The sequence below is a fragment of the Xiphophorus hellerii genome, chromosome 3 (assembly GCF_003331165.1).
Source record: "Xiphophorus hellerii strain 12219 chromosome 3, Xiphophorus_hellerii-4.1, whole genome shotgun sequence".
NCBI classification, from domain to species: domain Eukaryota; kingdom Metazoa; phylum Chordata; class Actinopteri; order Cyprinodontiformes; family Poeciliidae; genus Xiphophorus; species Xiphophorus hellerii.
In genome coordinates, this window is record NC_045674.1 from 2555834 (window position 1) to 2582363 (window position 26530).

A 26530-nucleotide genomic window follows, 5' to 3' on the forward strand; every position below is an offset into this window, starting at 1 on the left:
AACATGTTTGTCTAACAAATTTCAACATGATCTAACAAAGGCCCAATAGTCACGTTACGTCTTCGTTTTCAAAGCATGTGAAATGCAAGTGGTGATCAAAAGCAGTGAAGAAAAAACCTCCAGAGATCCAGAAAATGCTCCAAGGACAGATGCATGCTAACTCTGTCATCAGCTGACACCTCTGATCACTTTTGAATTATAATGAAACAAACAAAACCTTCTAACAAAGAACTTTCAATTAAATGGTTCTGGTTGGTCTTTTGATGCAGATCCAGGTTTTAGGAAATGTTGATTTGAGGCAGTCCTCTTCTTTTATCATTTAATCCATTTTGTGAAATGCATCAGTTCAGTAAAAGAGCCCCGCATCATGATGTAGCCACCACCATGCTCAAGAGTTAACACTGTTTTCACAGCGTTGATCCCTGGAAATGCACTTCTCTCCATTCTGGCCAAACAGCTCAGTGTTTGTAAAGTCTGTGAAACTTTTCCCCAGAAGGAAACTGGCCTCCAGTTTCTGTCTGTTATTATAACTACATTTAGTTTCCCTTTGGGATGAATTAAATATTTTTGAATTGAGTAACTGAAATTTTTTTGGAAGCCCCCCAAAAATTGTGTTGCTACTGAATGAAAAACAAGAAAATATATACTAAACAAATATCCTACTGCAGCGCTGCAGCTAAATATCATGGATCTTATTGATTGGGTGGTTCAAATCTAAATTAGGACTACAGCTAACAATTATTCTACTAATCGATTATTCTGTTGATTAATGGGATAAAAAAATTGGCACATTCTACTGATATTTCATTTAACCACTTAAACTTATTTTATAAAACACAAATAAATAATTCAGTTCCTTTTAAAATAATAATAATAATAATAAAAAAGTATTGCCTAAAATGCAATAACATTTCTTTAGTTAACGCTTCATCATTTCTAGCAAAGGAAGCATCAGCAGCTAAAACAATAATTCTCAGGTGGTTAAATAGGAGATTTTTTTATTTGAACCAAGTGAAGCTGAAATTATAAATCTGACAGGTTTAGAGTTTCCTTCAGAAGCTAAACTAAGTCACATCAAATGATAAAGTCTGTGCAGTAAGATGCAGTGGTATGGATTTACCTGTCAGGTGAAGCAGCGGTCGCTGAAGGCTGTGAGCGGATCTTTTGTTTGGAGGCCTTTAACTGTGCATGTAGGTCCAGTGGAGTGTGGTTGTTCCTGCTAACGCGCTACTTCACTCTGAACCCTAACGTGGCTTTAATGAGGACTGATGTGAATAATGAATGGATGGACTGAATAATGTGAGCCAGGGTCCGGCGTCATGTGACTCACCCTGCAGGGCCACGGTCAGGTGACCGCTGCGCAGCAAACAGGAAACCTCTGACGCTTTCCTCAGACACGACCTGGACACACACACAGACACACACATACACACACACACACACCCGCACCCACCCACACACACACACACACACGCACACACGCACACACACACACACACACACACACACACAGAGAAAGGTTAAGGAACGACATTCCCCAGAGTGTTGATGTTGGAGTAAAAAGGAAATATTTGCAGTTTTGAGTAAAACGATGCTGACTGAGCAGCTACTCTGCAACATTTAGTCCTCTGAGGATCCTGGAGGATTTCTGTCTGGTTCTGCTTCTCTAAGAAGCTTCCAGAGCCAGAACCGAACCCTGGAGCCGTTCAGCTGGCAGTCAGGTTCACTCTCAAACACCGATGTGAGCAGGAATATTCTGCCTCTGGTTCTGCTGGTCTGAACATAAACCTTAACCAAAACAACCAGACTAAATCTGGGTTTTTTATTAATAGTAATAGAGAGGCTGCCTCATATCTCTTATCCATATGTTGCAGTCAGTAGTTACATATAGTTAAATACTATTTTCCCAAAATACACCGGCAGTGACAAGATGCAGCAGCAGACTTTAAGAGAAGGAAGGAAGAAAGAAAGGAAGGAAATAAGGAAGGAAAGAATGAATGATTACCAGAAGGAAGGAGAGAAGTAAGATTGAAAGAAGAGCAAATGGAAGAAGGAAATATTGACAAGAGGAAGGAAGGATGGGAAGAAGAAAAGAAGCGATGAACAGATGAAAGGAGAGATAGAAAGAAAAACAACATTTTGATCAATGGAAAGGATGAAAAAAGAGAGAAGGAAGGCCAGAGGGAAGACAGGATGAAAGGATGAAAAGAAGGAAGCTTGAAGGCCTGGTAGTGAATCTAAAAGTTTGATTTTCCTTCCAGGAGAAAAATATCTGAATCTCTTCACAGTGTTGCAGCTGAGCTCAATGTCTGGAAGATTAACTGCTGTCATGCTGAAAGCCCGGTGCATTATGGGAGCTGTAGTAGAATGTTATGACACCCAAACAAGCATAAAGTGTCTGGAAGCTGAATGTGAGAGAAACTGCAGGCTGTGAGACTGTGAGGTTTTACCTGATGTAGTCCAGCCAGTGCGTTCCCTCCAGCGTGGATAACCATTTATCATCAGGCACTGACACAGACGAGGAGATATCTGAAACCCAAACATGACCTCAGAACCCAGAAACTACACACACACAAAAGCATTCAGATCTGATCCCACCTCAACAACAGTTATATGAGGAATAAAACCCACATAACGCTGAACCAATCACTGAGCATCTGGTTTCATTATGAAGGACTAAATCCTCCCGGTAACCGACTGAATTCATGTGTGGGTGTTTTTTTTTTCACAGCAGAGGGCTCTGCGCTGTGAAACAAGACAAAACACAGAGCTGATAAATGTGTGAGCTGCGATAAAAAGCGACCTTCACACAAAGTGTGGATGAGTTCTGTATGTGAAGCTGAGGTGGAACATGCTGCTAGGCTCCTTTGTTACTCTGTCAACTTGTGAACTCAAATCTAACGGCTGTACAAAGGATTGCAGGTCATACAGACCATTTTGCACTTTTGCTCTTTTTGTACCAGATAAATTCAATCATCTTTCTGGCTTAAACCATTTTGTCCTTTCATGCTGTTCTTGGGGGTGTTTCATACGTACTTTAACAACGATTACTTTCTAAAATGTGCTCCTAATCTGCTGCAGGAAGATAAGATTGCTGTATATGACTCCAATAAATCATATCTACCAAAGAAAGAAAAGGGAAATGTCTATTTGACTTTATTTTCTAGTATCTGGATGAACTTTTTGGGATAATGTAATTTGCATAACTGGAAATTTGTTTCAGAAATGCAAATTAAAGCGATATTCAAATGTTTTTTTCTTAACTTTATTAAGTTACTTCCAATAATGTCATTAGCAATGTACCGCTAACTAAAATGTTATCTGTGTTTATCCTAGAGAACTAACCATAGACAGTTTCGCTAACACTAAAGTGTTATACCAACATGGTATTAAGCAGAAGCTAATGCTAATACAGAACTACCTTCCAACATGTTGTTACTCACCATGTAGGAATGTCAACATGTGGTACAACATAGTATATAGTATATTATCAACAAGCTAATGACACCTACCTGTTCGGTTTGAATCACATAAGTGCACTCGTGTAGTTTGTGTAGAATTTGTTTTTACTCTTTTACATTAAAATAAACAAAAAAACTTTGATTTATATTGTAAATATGACTGAGGAACCTTCTAGTTTTATCAGTTTTATTGAAATTGTCTTGAAATGTAAGAGCTTTGGAAAATAGATTAATTTCCATCACACAGATTTATGGCAGATATGAACTCTTGGTTTTCTGCGCTGTCTGAACACATGTTGGTTCAGGTGAAACATGTATTTAACACCTTGTGGGGACAATTTTCCTGAAACATATTATGTTGTGGAGACCAAAGCCTGGTCCCCACAAGGGAAAATGGTGCTTTTGGCTTATGGGTTAGGTTTAGGACTAAGGTGTGAATGGAGTTTTGGTGCTGCAGAAATGAATGGAAGTCAATGGAAAGTCACCACAAAGATAGCATGACAAACGTGTGTGGATGTGAGTGTGTGTGTCTGAGCCCACCTCCCAGACAAAGGGCCCGCAGGCGGCTGTGAGCCAGCTGGATGTCGGCGGGTGACGGCAGCTCGTCGCCCAGCTCCACCACCACGCACAGAGACGACTGACAACCAAACAGAACCATCTCCAGGTTCCTGCAGAGCACAACACGACACTGGGTTACTTTACCACCAGCTCACCTTAGGTGTGTTACAAGAAAAAGAAAGTACACCCTCTGTAAATTCTAAGATTTTAGACATAATGAACATAAATGTTAAAATTAGTGACAGGACAGAAGAAAAAGATTAAGTATTGAAGGAGAAAACTTCTTTTTATAAAACAAATATGGAGGCATCGCTTAAGTTTGCAAACTGAGTTGATCTGAGTTTTCTAGACTCAAATCTGAGGTCAGCTGATAACGATACCAAACATGGCAGAATCCTGGAAGAAAAATAATCAACGACCTAAACTTGACCGAAAAGCTGGGCAGAAACTAATATCTGGAAACATCGCTGGACTGAAGCAATGTCAGACTGAACATTGGGCCAAAAAACCAGCAAAATGACGAGAAAAGCTTAACAACGTCACACAGAAGAAGACTAATCAGTTATCGTGGATAAAAGTGGTTCTACAATCATGAGGTGGACTCAGTTTTTACTCACATGACTTATAAGTAATGATTGTTTTAAAATTCTGTACATGTTATTCACCTGTGGCGTTTCCAGTGATAGCAGGAAGTTGTTCAGAAATAAGGAAGTAAGAAGAGAGCGTCTAAACTAGGTCCTGCTGTTGTGACTCTAAGCAGCTTTTAATCTGCAGGTTTAATAAGTAGCTTGTGGCTTTCAGCAGTTCCAATGTGTTTCCTGTTCAGGGAGCGATAAAACTTATCTGAGCTTCTTCTCAACACGGTGACAAAAATAAACTCCAGCTGCCGTGTAAAAACACGACAGTCAGCAGTAAACCTGCACAGCATTACCTTACAGAAAGGAAGATAGAGATCAGCTAACAGACTTTTAAAACTCATTTAAAGAAGCCGTAATCTGTGGTGAGGTGATTTTCCATTTCACTCTCATGTTTGGCAGTATTATCAGTAGATAAAGCAACTCCTACCATTTTAAATACTGTTGTGTAAAGGACAACAATAAGTTATATGTTATGTTATAAAAAGTTGATAGCCACATTCCTTTTGCTAAAAGCTGTTACAGAGAATGATTTGATTTGATTGCTTATTTAGCTGAAATAAAAGCTTATTTAAATGGTTGCTCAGAACACAAACACTCATCATAGCTGAAAGAATAGATTTCCTGGAGGCTAAACAGTGATGAAGCCATTTTTAGACTTTTAGTACACATAAAAACAGGTCATCATGCTCAAAAAGAATTGTGTTAATTTGTTTCAACTAATCCAATTACGTTTAAATAAATATACTAAGTTTATTAAGTTGTCATGTTAAACAAGCGTAAATAAAGTAAGTTGGACAACCTTAATTTGATTACTTGTAACAAACTGACTCAATATTTTTAAGTTGGAGTTCCATTCTCTTTTTTTCAGAGTAGATATTTAAAGCACAAACATCCCAAACCAAGACAAGAGACTAACAAACTGTTTCCAAAACATTTCAGGGTTTAGCAACCTAAATGTTACCCAACCTACAGCCAAACCAGAGTTTATTGTGATCAAATAGTCCTGATTAAACAGATGCAGCTGCGATCCCAGACCTGATGTCGTCTTTCTCGTGGTAGATGTTGTTCTGGAAGCTGGACATGCGCAGCAGGTCGCTGCCTCTGGGATGCCTCCAGCACCAGCGCTGCAACAAACCAAAACCAGAGCATCACCCTGCCGCGTTACACTTTCCACAAAAACAACTAAATTAAAATTAATTCATCCTGAAAGAATGTTAATGAGAAGCTGAAACATCAGCAAACCCACTTCAACAAATCACAAATTTAAAAACACATGTTCAGAAGCAGCGTTGTGAATTTATGTGTTGTGTTTGTGAAACCTACAGGTATCCGTCCTTCATTGAAGTGGGCAAAACTCTTCTTCAGCTCTGTGTCCAAAACCTTCTGAGGAACGACGATGAACCTCGACAGGCTGTCAGGAAGCAGAGAGAACGGCTTTGGTTGTTTTTTTCATGTTAAAAACACTCACATTAGAGAACGTGTCAGCGCAGCCTGAGGCGCCGTCTGTCTGTCTCCGTTTCGTCTTCTCTTGTTTTTACTGTTTTCAACATTTGCACAGCCTGTGGTTTTACCTGTTCGACATTTCGAAGCGGTCGTTGACGGAGCTGACCCTCCAGCTCGTGGCGCCGCAGCGCTCCAGCTCCTGCTCCCAGTCCGAGGCAGATTCAAACCAGTTCATGTGGGAGTCTCGGCGGCGGTTGCTTAGGAACTGCTTCATTTCTGGAGGAGGAAAAGCGATTCAAACACAATGTTTGGATTTTTTATTCAAATATTATCTGTAACACTTTGAAGAGGAGAGCAGATATAGTATTTAAATTAGATTACACCACCATTTGCTGTTTCTCAGTTTTATACAGTAATGATAAGAAAGTACACCACCTTACATTTCTGGAGTTTCATTATACTTGTAAAATTTGACTTATTTCATAATAAAAAGGGATTTTGGGAGTTTGCTGAGTGTGTTGACACAATAACAGAGCAGAAAGGCAACAGCAATGACTTTGCAGCAATGACCTCAAAATGTGCCCCGCCCCTGGACACATTTTGATAAACGCCAGAGTGGGCGGAGTCAAGAAACGCTGAGGAACCCAAGCAGCACATCGGCACGGTGGAGGCTGGCTGATGATTTGAGCTTGTGTTGCAGCCAGAGGACCTGCGCAGTCACTGACAGGGCATCACCTCCTCCGGATATAAAAGTGTTGCAATGGAATGTGCCACAAACTATTTGGGTTATTCAGTAAAAGGAGGAGGAAAAACTATTAAAATAGTACTTTCTCAATGTCAGATCACCATTTAATGTTTCTTGAATGGTGTGGCAGACTCGGAACGGACACACTTGACCCTTTAGGACAGAGTTGAACTCCAGGTCATCTAACTACTTGCTGCTGAAGGGGGCTTGCATTATTAATCCAAGAGCTGACAGTCAGCCAGAGCAGCCAGCGTAGCGTAGCTTTAGCATACCCTGACATAAAGCACAGAGGGGGTTCATGTTTTCATATGTGGCTACACTCAGCAGCGTGCTTAAAAATGTTTATAACTGCAACAAACTTCTGAGGTCTGTTGCTATTTTAAAATAACCCCTGCTCTTTGATAGCATGATTATATATTTAGTTACGTTGGTTTGATCTTCAAATCGATGTCAGTTTCAACAGATCTCCTCCATATGGTTACAGTTTCAAAGCCAACGTATTCATTGTCCCGCCACCTAAGAGAACGTTTCCAATATCTGCAACTTGAGAGCTTTGTGTGTCATTATGGTCTGCACAGATTTTGTGATGTTTCCAATTTTATATTTTCCACAAGTTGGAGAGTTGCAGCATTGCATTCAGACGGTGCTGCAGATGGTGGGAATGACACGCAGACGGATGACGAACCGCAATCACAGATTTTTGTACATTCTGTGTTTAGACCCAAAGTGAGAAAACTATAAAATGCTTCATAGAGACCAAATGAGATGTTGAAACAGAATAAAAATAAGATTTATTATTTTGTTAGTTTAACTGAATTTCAATACGCATGGTTACAGATTTAAGCTCAAATGTGGATATAAGGGACAAACCATAAAAGACAAGATAAAGGAGAAACATGTACTCGAAAATCGGCACCTTCACGCTCAACCAGGAAGTAAAAGTCATCCGTAGTCACATGACAAACATTGAGCTATTTAGACAGTTGTCATTATGTGTAGCCATGGCAACAAAATATGGCTGTGTGATATGGCTTAAAAATAAAATCTCAGATTTTTTTTATACCAAATTTGATTTCAGATTATTTTTATCCTTCACTTTTTGTCCTTAAAAAATTATAATGACTGAAAATATATTTTCCAAAAGCTGCATTTTATTTTAATCATTTGTTCTGTGAGTTGACTTGAATTCAAAGTCAAAATAAAACGAAGCTATAAAAAGCAATTGTCAAGCAAGATGGTAGTTCCTATGGACATTCAAGGAGTACAATGGTAAAAATTTAAATGTTTAAAAGTTTAATCTTCAAAAACAACTCCGACCTCAACATTATTAAACTTTTTGGACATCGATGCCATGAAGCCAAATAATTTGTGCAATTTCTGCCAAGAAGAATGATCAAATATGCAAGCAATTACACCAAAATGGCTACAAAAAGAATGCAAAAGGGATATTAAGGAACTATTAGGGGGTGGGGGGCTGCATGAATACTTTCGAACCTATTGGTATAACTTTAACTGTGTGTAGATTAAAGAAAAAAATCCAATTAAAATCCAATTAAATTCCCGCTTGTGGACCCAGATGTTTCTTGTTTTTCTCTGTAGTTGTGTAATCATTTCACCCCAGAAGAATGATGGCTCAATTGAATCATTAAAAAGACCAAAATGAATATAACATATTACCACACAAAACATTCATCCATGAGCTGAAAATGGATAGGATTGGTTCCAGGAAGGACCTGGAGCAGATGTAGACAGTAAACCACTCACCTACACTCCCCAGGGCACCGTTCTGGAAGGCTAAAACGGAGCCGGGTTTGAGAGGCTGGTAGGTCTTGGCGATGGTGTAGGTTATCTGAGGAGGGAAACCACAGAGAGCCCGTCAGTTGACAAAAGGTCGACAAAAGGTCGTAAACTTACAGCAGGGAGACCTGAGGCAAATCAGAAGAGCTATGATGCTGATGAGCTGCTTCATGCTGTGGCTCTGACATGACGGATCTACAGGGTGATAAGAAACCTGAGCTTTCAATCTGGTGCACAAACACACACACAGGAAGAGGCTGGGCTATGAAACTGTTCTAGAAAACACCAAAAATATTGATTTATCAGTGCTGAATAGTAAAAAAGGAAAAGAATAGGAATGCATCGATCCACTTTTTACACTTCCAATATGGATATCTGAGGTTTAGCATTGGCCGAAACAGAAAAACTTTGCTGAATTGACTTTAAATGTTTCTTTCCTTTCTTTTTTGAACACAAACGTACTGAATTACAAATTTATTTGATAACGTTGCGCCAATACAGCACACTTCAACAGACCAATAGTTTCACATGCTTGGTCAAAAGATATAAAAACAACAACCTTAATGTTGTTGTTCAATCAGGGGAATTAGCAGTAAAACTGTCATTGTAAAATTAGTAATAAAGAAACTGAAACTGACCAAAACAATAGGTTCACTACCTCGGTCAAATATGCAAAAAATAAACTGCAACAAACCTTCTTTAAAATGGTTCAGGAAGTGCAATAATGTAAAATAAATAATAAAGTATGACGTCACTATGCAAAGCATAGAATTAGACTGTATAGATCTGCCCATATGGATTGGGAACATTGTCCCTGAGACCTGATCTAGAATTGTTTTCGATATCAGGACCGATACAGATATTAATATTGGGTCGGTGCATCTTCATTAAAGATAGCATTAAATTTGAGCTAACAGTTGATGTAACCATCAACTCTTTGATTCTGATGAGACTCTGGACCTGCAGAATGTGCGTCATGTCCCAGTGTGTGTATTACTGCTGTCATAAACCAAATGAGATAAGGACACACCTCTATGACCTGCGCATCGGGGGTCAGGCGGTCAAACAGGAAGCACATGACTCTCATGTCCCGACAGTAGAGCACCAGCTCCTCTGGAGTGAACTTCAGGGACGAGTTCGGAGTCACCAGCTTGGTTCTGTTTGGTCCGACTGAAACGCAAAGCAGGACAACAAAACTGTTAAACATTAAATTAAGTAAAGCAGAGATAAGCTACTAGAGAGATCAATCTCTCTAGATGAATCTAGGAAGCTCACTGGGAAGCTCATCCAGTGATGAATCCAGGAAGCTTCACACAGGAAGCCAGTTGTGTTCTATAAAACACAACCATTGCTGCAGTATGGCAGCAGATGCTAAAAGCAGGTGATAGTGAGCGGTACCACAGAGTGGGTTTGAGGTGTTACTCACCAGCCACCACTTTCTCTATAGATGCCAGAGCTATGTCATGATCTCCCAGGAGGATTGGATCTGAGTTGTCCTGCATCAGAAATCACACAGGAAGCCAGATTTAGACAGCTGGTGCGTCATTACGGGTTGCAGATTTAATATATTTACTCTCTATATGTTGGTTTTTAGATTGTTTTTAAAAAAGGAAAAGTCAACTATCCTTCCGGGTTTAAAAACACCACGATTGGACGACTTATCGCTTAGCACCAATAACTAATTGCTGTAGTGTTATTGATGTAGTGGTGGACTCAGACCTGAACATTCAAAGACACATACAGACAGTTATAAAATCAGTCTTCTATCACCTGAAGAACATTTCCAGGATTAATCTAGAAAAAAAACCTCATCCATGTGTTTATCTTTAGTTACATTGATTACTGCAACAGTGTCTTCACAGGTCTGTCTAAAAAAACATCAATCCTCCAGCTGCTGATGATCCAGAGCGATGCTGCTGGTGTTCTCATTAAAACCAGGGAGACAGAGCACAACACCCAGTTCTAAACTCCTTACAATGGCTCACTGGAGCTCAAAGAATAGACTTTAAAATACTTTTGCTGGTTTATAAATCACTGAAGTACATTAAAGATCTGTTGTTGCATCAAACGTCCAGACCACTCAGGTGTTCTGGTTTTGTTCTGCTCTGCGTCCCCAGAACCAGAACCAAAGACATTTTCTAAGTCATATTTGATATATACTGTATTTTATAACAACTGGTGTTACTTTATTGTGCTTTAAAATGTTACTGTGTGCCTGGAATATAAATAATACTGTGCCTTTAACAGGCACACTGAGATTTTGAGTTGTTAGCATTTGTCTGAACCTGGGATGAATTTGCTGGGACGTCAACTCCAGATTGATGGGTAGCAACAGCTGCTTCTCTAAGGTCGGTACTGAGGACTTTCTTCTTTGGGACAAATAGCTTTTTATCTTTGATGGATGAAGTAAGGAAGGATTGCTGTCTGACTCTTGGTTGACTTTGACAGAGTATTCCACCATTTATCAAAGAAAAAATTAAATACGTACAAGTGTTCTTCATATCAGGGATAATAATTTTTCATAACTTCCTAAAGATATCCACATTGAAAACTGGTGGCTCTTTTTTCTTGCCACAACTCAGTTTTTAAGGGTCCGTTAGGTGAAGACTCACATCAGCTTTGGGACTGTCCTGGGGAACAAACGCCACTCTGAAGTGGGTGCAGAAGAGAGTACCAGAGAGCCATCCTCTGCCTTCCCTGGCAGTCAGCTTCTTCCTCACCATGACCGTCCTCTGGAGGACACATTCACCTGGGAGACACACAGACCGTCTGCTGAAATTCAACAAACTTTTCCAACAACACTTCAGCTTCAGAGAGGAGCAACAACAGGAATTGAAAGGAGTAAGCAGCTGGGAGTGGGTGGAACAACATCCTCCCATCTAAAGGTATGTCCTCGCATTGTTCCACATTGTCATTCTGATGAGCGGAGCGCACTGTACGCACACCATCAGCTGTCTTCCACACATCACATCACACACAGTTACTATAGTGAGATTGACAAATGTGAGTCAACAATCTCAATTAGTTTGTAAATCTGCGATTTTAAAGATGAAGGCGTAGCTGAAATTCCAGAACTCACAAACACAGATGTGCGTAAACATGATCGTAAAAGAAAGAAAAAAGAAAGTAGTTTAGCAAACACACCCACGCACACACAGTAGTGAGGCAGCACATTTCCAAGCCTCCCCCAGGAATATTAAATCTCTGCCAGGAAGACTCAGAGCTTCCATGGCAACAGAGACCAGGACTGGGAGAAAACTGTCAAGAAAACGCTTCTGTTTCACTCAAAAGATCAGCAGAGGAGAGGAGAGAGCAGAGGAGACGCTCCTGTCACAATAAGCCACCTGAGGAGGAACTAAATTCCTTTGGTGCTGATGTGAAAAGAAACTGGGACAGCCTTTCAGTCTCGGGTTCAGCCCAGTCTTTCTTTCAGGAGGAAACCAACACATAAACAGGAAACTGCCATTTTTACAGATATAACACTTCCTTCTGCTGCTGAAAATCAGTTTTTAGCCTCCATCATTTCTCTGATTTCACAAAAGAAGTTTAAATCTAGCAGGATAAACTGTAATTAAGCTTTAAAACCACTCCAGATTGGATCCAGCAGCAGAGATTGCAGCGTCTGAGCACGGAGGGTTTGCAGTGTGGTTTTTTTTAAAGTCTCCCCAGGGAGCGGCGGAGCTGGAAACACTCCTCCAGGCTACACACTTTAAAGGTGTAGCAAAGACGGGGAACACGGCGTCTCAAGTTAAGATTAGACTACAAACTTTGATTCATTCCAGTGTGACTCAGCAGGAGAGGTGAAGGTGTTTATGTCGCCCTTTAATCCAATAAAGGCTTTTTATGGCCTTCCTGTAGCGCTCAAATTGCATAACAAGCCATTGCTGTTCTAACACTGAGCTGTTCCACATTAAAACAACAAAATCTCGTAACACACTCTGTTTTCCATAAATATATTTTATTATTGGGAAAGTTACTATTAAACTTCTATTCATAAGCTTCATGGACAGAATTTATAAAATAGTTTCTAGAATCTTGTCCAAAGTGTTGAGGTAATCCATTCTGGTGGCGTCTGGATCTGATCTCTGCTTTTCGCAGATGATGTGGTTCTGTTGGTAATCAATAACAATTTATTACTTTTTTTTCAAAGTAGTTGTATTATTGTGACTGCATGACACTGCCACAATAGTCCCACAAACACAAATACTGCTACAATAAGATTCCCATTTGTCATCTTCTTTATGACACCAGTCTCATAAAAAGTGTGATTTGCATCATTAAGCTGCAAGTTGTATCTGCACTTAATCATATTTTCAAAGTTATTGCCATTTAGTGATGCTTTCACTGAACATATCCATTTCAAATTTATACTTTTACGCCCAACTTCTGCTTTTGTTTTTACATAAATGAAGTTTAGTCACATCTGTTCCACTGCAGAGAAAGAGTGGAAGACAAAAAGCAATAAAAGATGTAAACAAAGATAATATTCATTCACATGATGCAGGTAAGCCCAAAACTATTCATCACCCTGGAGTTTTTTAAATTGATTTGTTTTAACATTTTACTTTTTCTTTTTTTTAAAAATGCCTAAATCAACTTCTCAATAATAAATAGAAACATTTTCTGATATTACAGCAAATCCAATCATTTTCATAACTGCTCACTAGCTTTTTGCATGTTTCTGGTAGAAATGCCTCCATGCCATAACCCCAATCTTCAGCATCCTCAGAAGAACATGAGGGTAAATCTGCCAGACGTATGAATAATTGTGGACTGAACCACTACATGCCGGCGGGATTTAAAAGGGCATTTTGAACTAAATGATCAGTTTAAGAAAACAAATCTGAGTAAAACCAGAACCAAATGCTCAGAAACCACTTCATTTTTTTTCCGTTTTTAATTTTCTACCAAGGTGCAAGCAGAAAAAAGAATCGACACATGGAAACCTCATCAGTGAGCAAAAGAGCCCAGGTGCTTCTGTATTTACTTTCTGCTGAACAGTAGTCTAAAATAACCAAAATCAACTGGATTAGATTTCAAATCAAAACAAAAAGATATCTTCAAGTTTCTTCAGTTTGAAATCTTCAATCTTTATGTCACAAAACAAAGAATTAGTTGCCAAATGAAACCAGAGAATCCAAAGATCATCACTCTGTTGTTCATCAGCCAGCATGCTACACAGCTGACTGACAGCTTTAGAGATGGGCAGTAACTTTAGCCTGAGTGGAGAATGATTGTGGCGATGCTCTGAAGAGGGTTCGGGCCCCCGGCTTTGTGTGCGGATGGACAGTACACCCCCTCCTCCTTTACTAGCAGCAATGAAACGGTACATGATCTACCTACGGCTGCTGGAGCTGAGCTGACCCGTCTGACCTCCTGCAGGCCAGCTCTGTTTCTGAGGTCCTGTGTCCTGCCGTCACCTGAGAATACCGGTAACTACTGACACAACAGAACGGCTTCTGTAAGCATTTTTTCATCTGTGAAGCATTTTTTATTTTAATTTCTGATATGAAAAAAACCCCATTTAGGACACTTTTCAAAATGTTATTGGTGCTCCAGTGATATGTTGCATCATGTTTTAGCACATGAGAAATGGCAAATATTAATTTTGTGCAAAGTGTTTGCATGAAGCTGCAGAACGGGCCGACTGGGAGAAAGTAAGAGTCTGCAGGTGCAACATGAGCCCTTTCACTTGGTGCAGTTACACCGACTCCTGACTCCGCTGCGTCTGAAAGAGAACTTGCCCTTACAAACAACCTCAACACTTAGACAGGAGGGAGCGTGCAAGGTAACATGTAAAAAATGGATTCCTCTACCTGAATCAGAATCAGCAGCATTTACATGCAGCTTTAGTTCTGAGGGAAGTCAAACCAGGTCATGGTAGGGATCAGAAAATAAATTATATATGCCATTTATTATTTGCCCTTCTCTTTGAGGACAGCTGTGCTTTTACTCTAGCTGGAATGAAGGTGAAGAAGAAATGGAAAAAGACAGTCAGAGGGCTTTACAGGAGAGGAGAAAGAAAAGTTGATGCCAGGACAGGAAAAATAAGAGGAGGCCAAGAACGAGAATATTTAACAGAAAAACATGAAAATCTAACAGAATAGGTGTTAAAGCAAAATAGTGCTTCTTTTTGTAGACTTTTCTTAATCACTTTTTTGCTAGGGGTTGATCAATCAAGTAATCAGGTTTGATTTTGTCATTCAGACTGTTTTATTTGTACATAGACTTTATACTGTTTTGCCAATGTTATTGTTTCTGTTTAAACTTTCTTTATCTCCTACTTTGCAGCAAGAACGAATTCTCTAAGGTACAGCTGCTATGAGTAACCACGGCAACAAAGGCATTGTTTTTACGATTAGGAGCAGCTGATTAGCATCTCGAATCCCAGAGGAGTTGAAAAGGAGGCTTCATGGATGCAAAGAGAGAATAAGGAAGTTCAAACCATCTCTTCCATCCATCCCAATGGGAAGGATCATGAGGGCACTGAGAGTTAAAGAGGAGCAGCAAAAGCAAATGAGCTGGATTAGCAGAGCTAGACAACAACCGATGATGTCATCCAATATGTTGCTGCGTAGTTTTGTAAAGTTAACCAAATAAATCATTCTCTTGCATCTTCTTGTATTTAAATCTAATTGACGTCCCACCTGGTAAACACCGGAGTCCAAACACATCTCGACTCCTGGCGCCGATGCTGCTCTGGCTCAGCATCCTCTCCTAAATAAAAACCACAGAAGAAGATGATCAAAATTTTAACCCTTCAAATCCTGCTGGACTGAGACGTCAACTCTGAACAAAGACCATGAACAGCAATAAACAGTAGAGTTCAATAATAGAAAGACAGAAAAAATTTATTATACAAGTTATTAAATTTGCATTACAACAGGAATGAAATACCTTATGAACATATGTGTATAGTTTCCATATTTATTTATTAAAAAGGTGAAAATATTATCTATAAACATCACCTTGTATTTCATAATGCAACGTGGTGTTGGAATCTTATTCGGCACAGTGTCATTAAATTTAAACATTCAACACAGACAAATTCCACGTTTTAATGTTGTACAGACTTGACTTGTTCACATTGTTCCTATTTCCTCAAGTCCAAGTCTTGTTTCACATATCTACTCATTGTTTTTTAATGCCTGATTTACACAAACAGTTTATTATTGTTCTAAATAATTGAATCTTATAAACAAATAACTTTTTAAAGTATTAGGCTTGTGAGTTGTAATCAGAAACAATTACACTCATAGGAGATCATAAACAGGAAGATTGTAGTCACTGATGAGGTCAATAAGGTCACAAGTCTCCGGCTCTAACCTGGATTTAGCGACCTGTTAGTGTTGTTAACCTGACCATCCTAACATCCCCTACCATGTCAGTGTGTGTGTGCTGTTTTGGTCACATGTGTCAAGGTGTGAGTTTCAGTAGATAAATACTGATGCATCAAGGCTGCAGTGTGCAGGTGCTGCAGGTGTTAGAAAGACAAAACTTGAGGACTGATCAGGGTTGGTTTTTCACTTCCTCAATGACTAAGAATCTACATGAAAATTTTTTATCGCATCACTTCATGTTGGACCACATTTAACATTAATAGGAAACCATTTCCTAAATCTACTCTTACACTTTAACTTGTCGATATAAAGTGGTGAACACCGTCCTATGAATTCTGTAAATGACCCTAATGAATGAAACTCAGCGAAGCAGAATGTTGAACTTCTTAATGAGTAGAACAGGAAATGCTTTTATCTTGATAAGCAGGAAGTGCCTTTGTAATGACACAGGCAAACTAAGACAGAGTTTGGTTGGAGACATAAATGTGGTGAGAGAAAATGTCCCTGCTTGCAAGGAGCACAAGACACTACATCACTAGTATGACGCCATGTTAGGCATTCAGTAACCGTAACTGTAGGTGGAAAGGCTCTCCTGAACATGCTGCAGTGAATCGGACTGACCCATTCCGTAACACTCAGTGGAAAAGAGGCATAATATGAAACTGGAGCTAACACAAACAGCTTCCTATAAACCATTAAACACCCACACTTCATGAATGGCTAATAAATCAATTGCACCTTTTCACAGGACAATATGAGCATGCAGCAGATTACCTGTGTGATGTGAGGTCTGAAGCTTACAAACCGGACAGATAAAGATTGTTCATGAGACTTGAATCTATCCCCTAATCCCCTTTGTGCCTGTTCTAGAAACTACAGCTGCTTGTAAATTGTAATATTTACCATTGTTGTTCTGTACGGTGAACAAACTACATTCAAAATGGAAGACTACATCTTGGTGCTTACTTATTTGGTCCTATGTGATTTACTGAAGATAATTATTTCTAAATGTATTTTGTTTAATAGATTAAGACGACAGAATGCATTTTTATGAGAACCTTTGAAAACAGTTCTTTTGTTTTTTTCCCCAAACACTGGCCTGTCAAATTATTTCTGTGTGACGCAAAAATGGAGACTAAGCATCACACTCAGCACATGGGGACAGAAGGTTAAGTCACTTTGAGCTGGACTTGTCCCAGTGGAGTCATTTATAAACAAAGAACAACACCCCCCACCACCCAGTCCTTAAAGATTCCCAGTTTCCATGCCGTTGCTCTGTTTTTTCCGGCTTCCCCCCTGATCTTCCCAAAATCTCAGGAAGTCGAGTTCAAGCAGAATCCAGCAGAGCCACAAAGACTTTTCCTAAACAGAAAGAGCTTACTGGCACCATATGCTTTCACTTAGCTTTGCTGCCAACTGCCCCCCAAACCTCAATTGCCCCCCCTATGAAGGCAATCTACATTTACAGGCCGAACACTCATAACAAGCTAAGAGGGGTGCAATTTGATAGGGTGGGGTGATTACACAGGTGGTGTTGAAACTCTTAAATAGAACGGAGTGAGAAAGGGGAGATCCAAGAAAAGTCCAGACAGCAGAACCTCAGCAGTTCTGACTGAGCTCAAGCCCACAATGAAACAATTTATTACTGTTTCATTAAAGGCACCGGCTCTATCGAGAAACACAAGCAAGCCTTTGAGTCAGCAAGGATGTGTGAACAATAACAATGAATCCAGTCAGTCTGCAGGGTGGTGAGGTCTGTTAGCAGGCTGCTGGTAAAAACTGAACACTCTCTGCTTCATGGTAGACAAAAAAACAACACTGCTCCATGAAAAGGTTGCAAAAAAGTCACATTTATTCATAGCTGCTTGTGTTCTTTGAAACAGAGAGCTTCTGGTTGTTTAACAGAAAACATGTTCTGTTAAAAACTGCTTACACATGCACTGAAAATATTAACTAAACGCTTTCTGAATTACACGGTAAGAGAGTGAATGATTGTTTAACATGTTTACTCAGATAATCGGAACAGAATCAAGCCCAAATGCGCTCCCAGCTTCTGCAACAAGCTCGTTAGCAGCCAGTAAGTCTTCTGCACAGAAAAAGCTTTTATTACAGGGCAGCACAATAAAATTCAACTTCATTGTTCCTTTCTCCCACAGTAAGGCTTCGACATGCCAACTCTCTGCATCCACACCCACAGAAAACCCACAGCTGAATTCCTCAGCTCCTTTTAAGTGGATCAAAAGCCATTCTTTTCTTGTTTTGTTGTTGGAGCTGGCTCGACTGAATCAGCTCTCTGAAAGAAGCAGCACCACAACAGCCAAGGCTGCAGCTGAACTCTGATCATGTGCTCAACAAAAAGGTTTTCCAATTAACAACAATGGCTTTAAATTAATAACATAGTGGTCAAACTAATGCTGGCCGAGGTCTCAGTCATAAAACTCAAAATCTATATTCCCGTGGTTGTTTTTCTCAACACTTCACTTTCACAATAACTGGCTTCTGAAGTGCCATTATGAGCGTCTCCTCCTCCCTCCCCCCACACGCGCTGCCTTGTTGCCCCTTCTTCACTTCTTCACCACTCAGTTCCCTCCATTCATTCCCAGGGACGCAGGCCAAGCCTGACTGCAGTTTCCATTCCTCATGCTACTGCAGACTCTCTGCTTGTTCCTGGCTCTGGAAGGAACACGTTTCTTTTCCCAAACAAAATCAGCAAAGAAAAGGACCAAAAGAGAAAAAATAATAAAATACTTTCCATCAGAGCTCCACTGGCTTTGATACAGACTTACAGAACTAGAACAAAAGTTAGCATGTTAAGTGGGACTTGGAAGACTAAACAAGCATGGCATATTTAGAGGGACTGAAGGGACTGAACATTGGATGTTCTTTTTTATTGGCATGTCAGGTTGGCTACTCGTCTACTTAGACGGTGTTGAACATCCTCTGCAGATCCATATCCGATTTCTTCAGGGCAGTCTGAATGGCTTGACTTTGATCTTTCACCCTCCACAAAAATCCAGTTTGTGCCACTTTCATTTGTGAAACTAAATCAAATTCATGTGAGTTAGTTTTCAAACTGTTTGCAGACAGAATAGGTCATGTTGAATTTTAGACTTTTGTGTCGTTGACTGCAGCTTTGTTTCCATCCAGTCCTCCTGCGAATTTTGAGTGAACTTTCAAAATGTTACAAAAAATAAAATGTGAATTAGCCATGTTTGGAGTTTATCAACCAGCGCAGTTTGGTTAGATGTTGACGCTATTTAAGACTGTAATAAACAGGAAGTAGAGGTTGCAAGCTAAATTAAACCACACATTTGAAAAAAAATAGGGAGTCTTCCACTCATGGAGGTTTAGATTGAGAAATTTTGTGCCTCTAGTTCAGCACAGACCCACCAGTGAATGGGAGAATTCGCCAAGTCATGACTTGTAAAACAAATGCGTTTCCATCTCCCCTATACTGCATAAACCCTTTTTCAGAAAACCAAAAGACCACCCTAAGCAGGAGTATAAACTTTTTGCAAAATTGAGGAAGTTATTTCAGGGTTTCCCCCCGTGTATTATAAGCCTGGCGGGCCACCAGGCTTTACTTGTGCTCCCACCAGGCTAAGCATTGTTTATTTTTTAAGTCTTTTTTTAAATGTTTGCATTTTTTAAGACTTAATAGTTGGTGTTCAGGTATGACTCTTTTAGAAGCACATAATTATCAAGTGATATTTTCAAATTTCCTGTCAACTTTAAACACTTTTCAACTCAAAGATGACGTGTCGCTGGATGAATGTCTGCCCAAGATCCCAATCAATGGGGTTAGCAAGTTTTCTGAGGAGAACCTTGTATTTTGAATTTTGACTTTTCAATCAATCTTTTCAAAATGCACATAAAGGAACGATGATGGAAAAATGGGAATCTTTTCCTTTTGACCAACAGACCTTCAGAGGAGCGCGGATCTGGCCAGAGGTTGAGAAGAAGCTCTTTGTCTGGCTCCGTTAAGCTGAAGGAGCTGCAGCCAGCTGTGGGCCTGGCAGTAGAGGTGGTATTTGGCTGCTGTGGGAGGGGGTGGAGGGCGCGCCCTGCTGGAATGGCACGTTCTTATCAGAATTTAATCTGCAGCCGCTCTGATGATCCATCGTCTGGCATTTCTGCTTCTTCTGAGCTTTGTGCTGTTTGCCTTTCAAGCTGGCTGCTTCAAAGCTGGAGGGCTGCTGCCAGCAGAGCGAACTCCAGAGAAAAGTGCAGCCAAAACGGGGCTCAACATGCACACTGTCTTGTCAAAAAGAGGCCCTTTCCTTCTGTATGTAGCATTTAGGATTCCTACATATCAATTTAAAAACACACAACTTGTAGAGTTTTCTTTGTACATTGTGAGATGTAGAAGGAGGCTGAAGTTGTTTCAAGTTCTACTGACGGTGATTTATTTTTCCAAGTGAGAAAAGCAGCAACTCTATTTTGATTGTTTTCAATCTGGTATGTCTGATATCGGTCGATTGAGGAACAAAAAATAAAATCTGGCAGATAAAATAAGAATTTAACATGTGGATCTCTGTAAATATATTTCAAATTTTCCTGTATACATGAAACCCACAAGATGTCAGCAACAAATCAAGTAATCTATAAGAAAACTAATTATTCCATAAATTAAGTAATGTGCTAGGAAGTGAAATGGTACAAGCAATATGTATGAAAAAGCCATATAAAGCCAAGAAACTATCTAGAATATGCCAGAATTTAGAAAACATTCCTTCTGGTCCAAATCAAAATCAGCTGGTTTAATATTCAAGATTGTGTCTGACTCTTCACGCTCCAATCTGATTTTTTCCTGAAGTACAAGCTCCAACTGGAGGGTCCCTCCATGAACCACTGGACTTTCAAGATCGAGTATGTGCCTGTCGAATGTGTTTTAATTTGCCACCATGTCTCATTTCCTGTCTCACTTTTGATATTCCCCTCAAATTGCTTCGTAGTTTTGACGGAAATAGTCTTCAAGTCTATCTTGGTCGGACAGTCGGTGGGTGTGAATGTCACTGTACACTCCATGTTTGGAGGAAGAATGGCTCTGAACACCAACCCAAAAACACCAGGCTAACTTTAAAGATTGCAGGTGGAAACACCATGGTCTGGGCTGTCCTACAGGTTCTGGTTCTGGCAGACCTTGTAAAATTAAAGAACTTTAACTGTTTGAATATCCCAGTCAGTCATCTAACTTATTTCCAATTGGAAGAAAGATGAAGATCAGAGTGCAAAGCACCCCAAGAAGTTTTCAGGTTTAAAAACAGTTTGTGAGGAAGAATGAGTCAACATCACATTGGAACAGTGACTGCATGCAACATACAGGATAAGTATTAAGTTACCAAAAAAGTATTTTCTGGGCTGTATTGTGACACATTTTTGTAAGCAAGTCCAATACTTATTCTATGTCATTCCTATTTTTTAGCCATAGCTTCATTGTGGATTAAATTCCTTTGATTTCTTTGTATGAGCGGATTACTTGAGCTGTTGACGACATCTGGTATGAATGTCTTGTCAGTTGAAATATTAGAAACATATTGACTGAGAAAAACGTTGACGGGTTCATGACTTTTCTTCCCCACTGTAAGTAGCTACACAACACAATGAATCCTTGGCTTCATATCTGCTGACTGTAAGGAACCCGTAACAATGTCATATTGGAATTTTGATGGAGTGTTACTTTTTCTAAGGACTGAGTTTTACAGTAATGCAACATACCTGTCTGGAGTGAGATGGAAAAAGTAGCACAAGCAGTAAAGTGATTAATAAATGCATAAAAAAGTAGCAGCCAGGTACTGCTGATCAAACGCCACAGAATAATTAATCATTAGTATATGCTAGCTCTTACAGTCTGTTAATATCAAGCCAGAAAGACATCAGCATTGACCTACAGAGAAAAGGGTTATTAACAAGTGAAAAACTTGTTTTTTTCCAATCTTCACTGAAGTGGACATCCCAGCAGATTCATCCTAAAGGTCAGAGCATGCAATGCTCAAAGATATGACAAAAGACTGCAGGAGTTTCATCTCAGACTCTACAGACCTCAGTTAGCATGCTAAATGGCAGAGTTCATGACCATAATATTATGCTAATGAAGTTGTTCCCTTGAGTTCCCCTGAACTTCCTGATGTTGAGTCTTTGCCTCACCAGAACTGTGTCCCTCTCCATGCATCTTTGAAGACGGTGAATTTGCGCCGGAAACTTTGCGCTTGGTCTCCAAATTCATGATGGTTTGAAAAAGACTGAACAAGCATGGAAATGTCCATGGAGAAAGCCTCTTTTAAAAGAAACAAATACCTCAGCACAACATGGGTTTGCAAAATTGCTTTTGAATGACGGCCAAGACTTTGAGCAATTTTCTTTGAACAGACGGGAACAAACCGTAGAGGTTTGACGATAAAACAGAAACAGCGCATCAGAAAAATCAGCCCATAGCAATTGCAAAGCACGGTGGTGGAGGCTGGTGGTTTGGGCTTTGTGATGCAGCTGTGATTTATCATTTAAATGTTATGCATTAGCAACATTGTGGCTTCAGTTTTGTTTTCTCTGCTTGTCCATCAGGGACTCCAAAGTCATCGATACTCATGGCTTGATGTGGCCGATGAATCAGAACAGGACGTCACGAAGAGCATGGAGGGAGAATACAGACAACGCTCTGCTTGTTTGGGTTGTTGTTTTGAATTCACAAAATGGAAAACAAATGTTTTTCCATACTCTGTTTCCTTTTATGTTCCCAAACTTACTCATGCTTATGAAAAAAATTTATCTTGAAAGTTTTCCGAAATGAACATTTCAGTTTCCGTCTGGACAACTGAGAAAACACATAGTTTTTGATTATGACTAGGAAAATGAATGAATTGGTAACCCGTTGTTGTTTGAGCGAGCCAATCAAAACGGGCTTAAACTGTAATGAAGAAAGGAAGACTCAACAGCACGCCCAAACGGAGCGGCCATCTGGTCCCAGATTTAGACTCGGCTTCACCACTCGCTCATAAAAGTGAAACAAAAGAGTGTGTGGGTGGCCTCGGCGTATAATCTACCATACAGGCCGCTACACTGCATTACCATATCTCTGCCTGAGCCACAAGCCCGCACGCTGGTGACTTCCCACCGTCTCATTCTGAGGTAGTAAAAACTCTCAAGTCCTGACCTATCCAGCCCCCGTCTCCATGACGACAGCCAGATGTTGTGCACAGCACGTCAGCTCCCCACAGCCCCCCCCACCACCACCACCACCACTTCACATGCAAGCCTCGCCTGAGGGGGAGCAAAGGGAGGCATCTGTTCCCAGTTCCACCCGCGGCTGCAGAAAATATCTGAGGAGACACAAAGCCAGGCTGCGCGACAATACGGCCAAGAACGCAGGAAACCTTGTGCTTTCTGTCTAATCATGCATCGACCAAATGTTTCTCCTGTCAGGTGTGCATAATGACACACACCTTTCAGAGCAGTTCGTCGATTATCCCTAATTGCTCGTGCAAATAAAAAGGAGCTGAAATTGTTCAGCACACATCTGTCCAGATGATGAATCACAGACTGCAGTTTATTCCCACCCTGCTGAGAGACATGATTAACATTCCCCTTTGTGGACTGTAATTAGGCTTCCAAGCACTAACAGTGATTATATGTACCCTCTCTCTCTCAACATGCAAGTCTTTATCCTTTAAAGCAAGTTGAGACCAGGGAACTGAAATAACAAGAGGGAATCCAGGATGGATGAAGAACGTCCCAGAGGAATGCAGCCTCTCTTCCTTATTTCCATTTAAAGACAAATTTTCAAGTTTAATATGTTTGTATTTACAGTTAATGCTTGGACTGTATCTTCATCACAGCAAATAAAGAACAACAAACAAAACAAAGGTCTTTGTGTTTATTTTGTCAAATCTGACAAGTCTGGGCTTGAATAAAGTTTTATCCAAGTTTGTTACTGGCCTGTTCGGTTTTCCTTTCCATGATACCTGGTTTAGGGAAGCAGGATGGTGCTTAACAGACAGGAAACTACCGCAATGGTGTCCAAATTTAGTCCTCAAGGGTCGGTATACTGCATGTTTTCGGTTCAACACGCCTGATCCAAACGATGGTTCATTAGCAGAACCTCTGCAGAACTTTATGACATCCTGAGGAGGTAGTTGGCCCATTTGAATCAGCTGTGCTGGAGCAGAAACACATGTAAAACTGGCAGAACACCAGATGAGTCCAACGGAGAGCAACACAAATGGCTAATTAACCCAACATGCATGTTGTTGGGCTGCTGGAGGAAGCAGAGAACCAATGAACGCATTGGGAAAACAGCCAGGATTCAAACCCAATACCTGCTTGCAACTAATCCAGTGTGCAATTTGGGTTTTCCATTAAATATAATAAGGCTGTTTTGTTTTCTCTCGCTATTTTACTGACTTAATCAGATCTAGAAAATGGCAATAACTACTTATTCATCACTTTGTTGTCCAACTACAAAATCTTGCCACTTTTCCATGAAAAGCGAATGAGTGTCGGGCCTGAAATTAAATGCATCAACAAGAACTTTGATTCTTCCTGAAAATCAAACAAAGGTTAACAACTGGAGAAGCAGGAAAATATGCAACTGAGCATTCTGGTAATGATGGTAAAGGTTGTGAGGAACCCACATTCACCTCTGTCTGAACTTTAGCATCTCTGTCATTAAAACCAGCTGTAGAAACGCTTGTGATTCAATCTATTGTGCAGCTTTAATTAGGAAATTGAAAATAAAATTGGTACTGGCATGAAAAAGACCGATCGGTGCTTTCAAACAGAAGTATTTTCAAGAGAGTGTGCAGGAATCCTGGTGGTTAAATCGGGCCGGTCTGGTTGGACATTTATAGCTCAGCCTGCTGAATGATGGCTGGTGTTTCCTGCATCATAACACTGCCCTTTTCCTGCCTCCTTCTGTGCTTTATGGCCACAAGTAGAGGTATGAAGACGGGCTGTAGCGCTGACAGCCAAATCAAATGCTTAGATAAATATTTAAAGTCTCTTAAATTAAATATGAGGCAGGAAATACATATGGGATAAGAATAAAGCTTCAAAATATGATCAGATGGGTTTTAAATAAGAATTGGATGGTTGTCTGACAAGCAAAAAAAAAAAATCTTAAACAACCATGAGCTGTTTATGGGTCTCACTTACACATCTGCTGTGGATAAACTATCATAATAGGCAGAAGTAGGTCAGAGGGACTAGTTAGCGCCAGTTAGCCTGTCCCGTAACCTCACCTTAATATCTGGGAGCATCTGCCTCACTTTGAACGTCGTTCTGGATCCTGTCAACATCTTTCTGGATTGTTTCAGAACCGACGACCAGGAAGAATCCAGGAGGGAAAATGTGTGCTGGCTGAAGCTAATGGTTACGGGTTAGCGTCCTGCTCCGTCCATCTGTTTTCAGCGGAGGAAAACCGTTAAAACGGCGTTGAATAGCGGCCACCAGCAGTAGCAGCAGCCCGGCTTCTCCTTCTTCTCCGCCTCCTCCTCCTCCAGCTGAGGTCTTCGGTGTGAACAAGCCAACTGTTCCAGCTCTTTTCATCGCTTTCTGCGCGGACAGCATCTGCCTCTTAACCCGCACAGAGAGAAAAATAAAGAAAACAAGAGCACACCCTGCCTGAGAGCCGCCACAACTCACCGAGCTTAGTCACTCAAACCCAGAGATGTGTTCACGGTTCCGGCCGGGGCCCGTTCCGTTTTGTTTGTTTGTTCCTTCGCCATAGTGAAGCAGGGAGGACGGAAGGAGAGCCGGGTTCTTAAAGGGACAGTGAGGCTGGACCGGGGGACAGCCTTCAGTCAGCATTCACAGAAAAACCCGGCAGGAGACTGGATATGCTCTGGCCTCGCTTCTGTTTGGAACGAAAATCACGCTTCGGATTTTAGCAGTGTTTCCTGATTTATATAGACTCCCTGAACTCACCACCAGTCACCACAGAAGTTAATAGCTATAGGCGGGTAGTAACTTCAGGTAGTAATGTAAATAGTTACATTTACTTCAGTAACTATTTTGAAAAATGAGTCATTTTACTACACTGTACATTTTACTTTTACTTGAGTAATATTTACAGTAGCTTTATGGCTAGTCTTGAGTAAAACTGAATAAAAAAAATGTTTCATAAGTTTTTTGTTGGAAAAAAAAATGCTTAGTAAAGTTTCTTCTCCTTGAATTTGTTTTTCTTTATTCAATTTAGTCTTTAAAATACCAGACGTTGCACATAACTCAATATTTTTGTCACATAATCACATCATCTCCAAATATGACATCAGGTGTTATTACGTAACACTTATATGACTGAAGTAGCTTTTTAATTGTATATACAGTATATACACACAATGTTAATAAATATTTGATTTATTTGTTTATTTGGAATACTTGGTTACTGAGTATGGTATAAATAATTTCCATGCTGTACAATTGAATAAATTCGATGAAATTTTAAAATAGATGTGTAGTAATTCCTTTTACATAGTTTTATTTTCTTTGAGATCTCTGACTCGGTTCCCATCATAAAGTTCTTGGTTTAATGAAGATACTTTCACATTAAATCTC

General features: G+C 40.1%; 1 protein-coding gene across 2 annotated transcripts in view; it reads right to left on the bottom strand.

The window, feature by feature from the left end:
- mtmr11 (myotubularin related protein 11) overlaps positions 1–25942 on the bottom strand; it is a 32794-nt gene extending 6852 nt beyond the window's left edge. Inside the window, exons 1-12 of one of the 2 annotated variants that reach the window (XM_032557963.1) lie at positions 25619–25942; positions 15290–15359; positions 11255–11391; positions 10069–10138; positions 9673–9812; positions 8610–8694; positions 6229–6376; positions 5981–6068; positions 5693–5781; positions 4002–4129; positions 2451–2529; positions 1331–1401 (exon numbers count right to left, since the gene is read on the bottom strand). In XM_032557963.1, the coding sequence (XP_032413854.1) occupies positions 1331–1401; positions 2451–2529; positions 4002–4129; positions 5693–5781; positions 5981–6068; positions 6229–6376; positions 8610–8694; positions 9673–9812; positions 10069–10138; positions 11255–11391; positions 15290–15353 (1099 nt within the window). In that variant the 5' untranslated portion in view covers positions 15354–15359; positions 25619–25942. Of the gene's footprint in view, positions 1–1330; positions 1402–2450; positions 2530–4001; positions 4130–5692; positions 5782–5980; positions 6069–6228; positions 6377–8609; positions 8695–9672; positions 9813–10068; positions 10139–11254; positions 11392–15289; positions 15360–25215 lie in introns of both variants that reach the window. The other variant, XM_032557962.1, reaches the window with a different exon arrangement.
- Between the last annotated feature and the right edge of the window lie 588 nt (positions 25943–26530).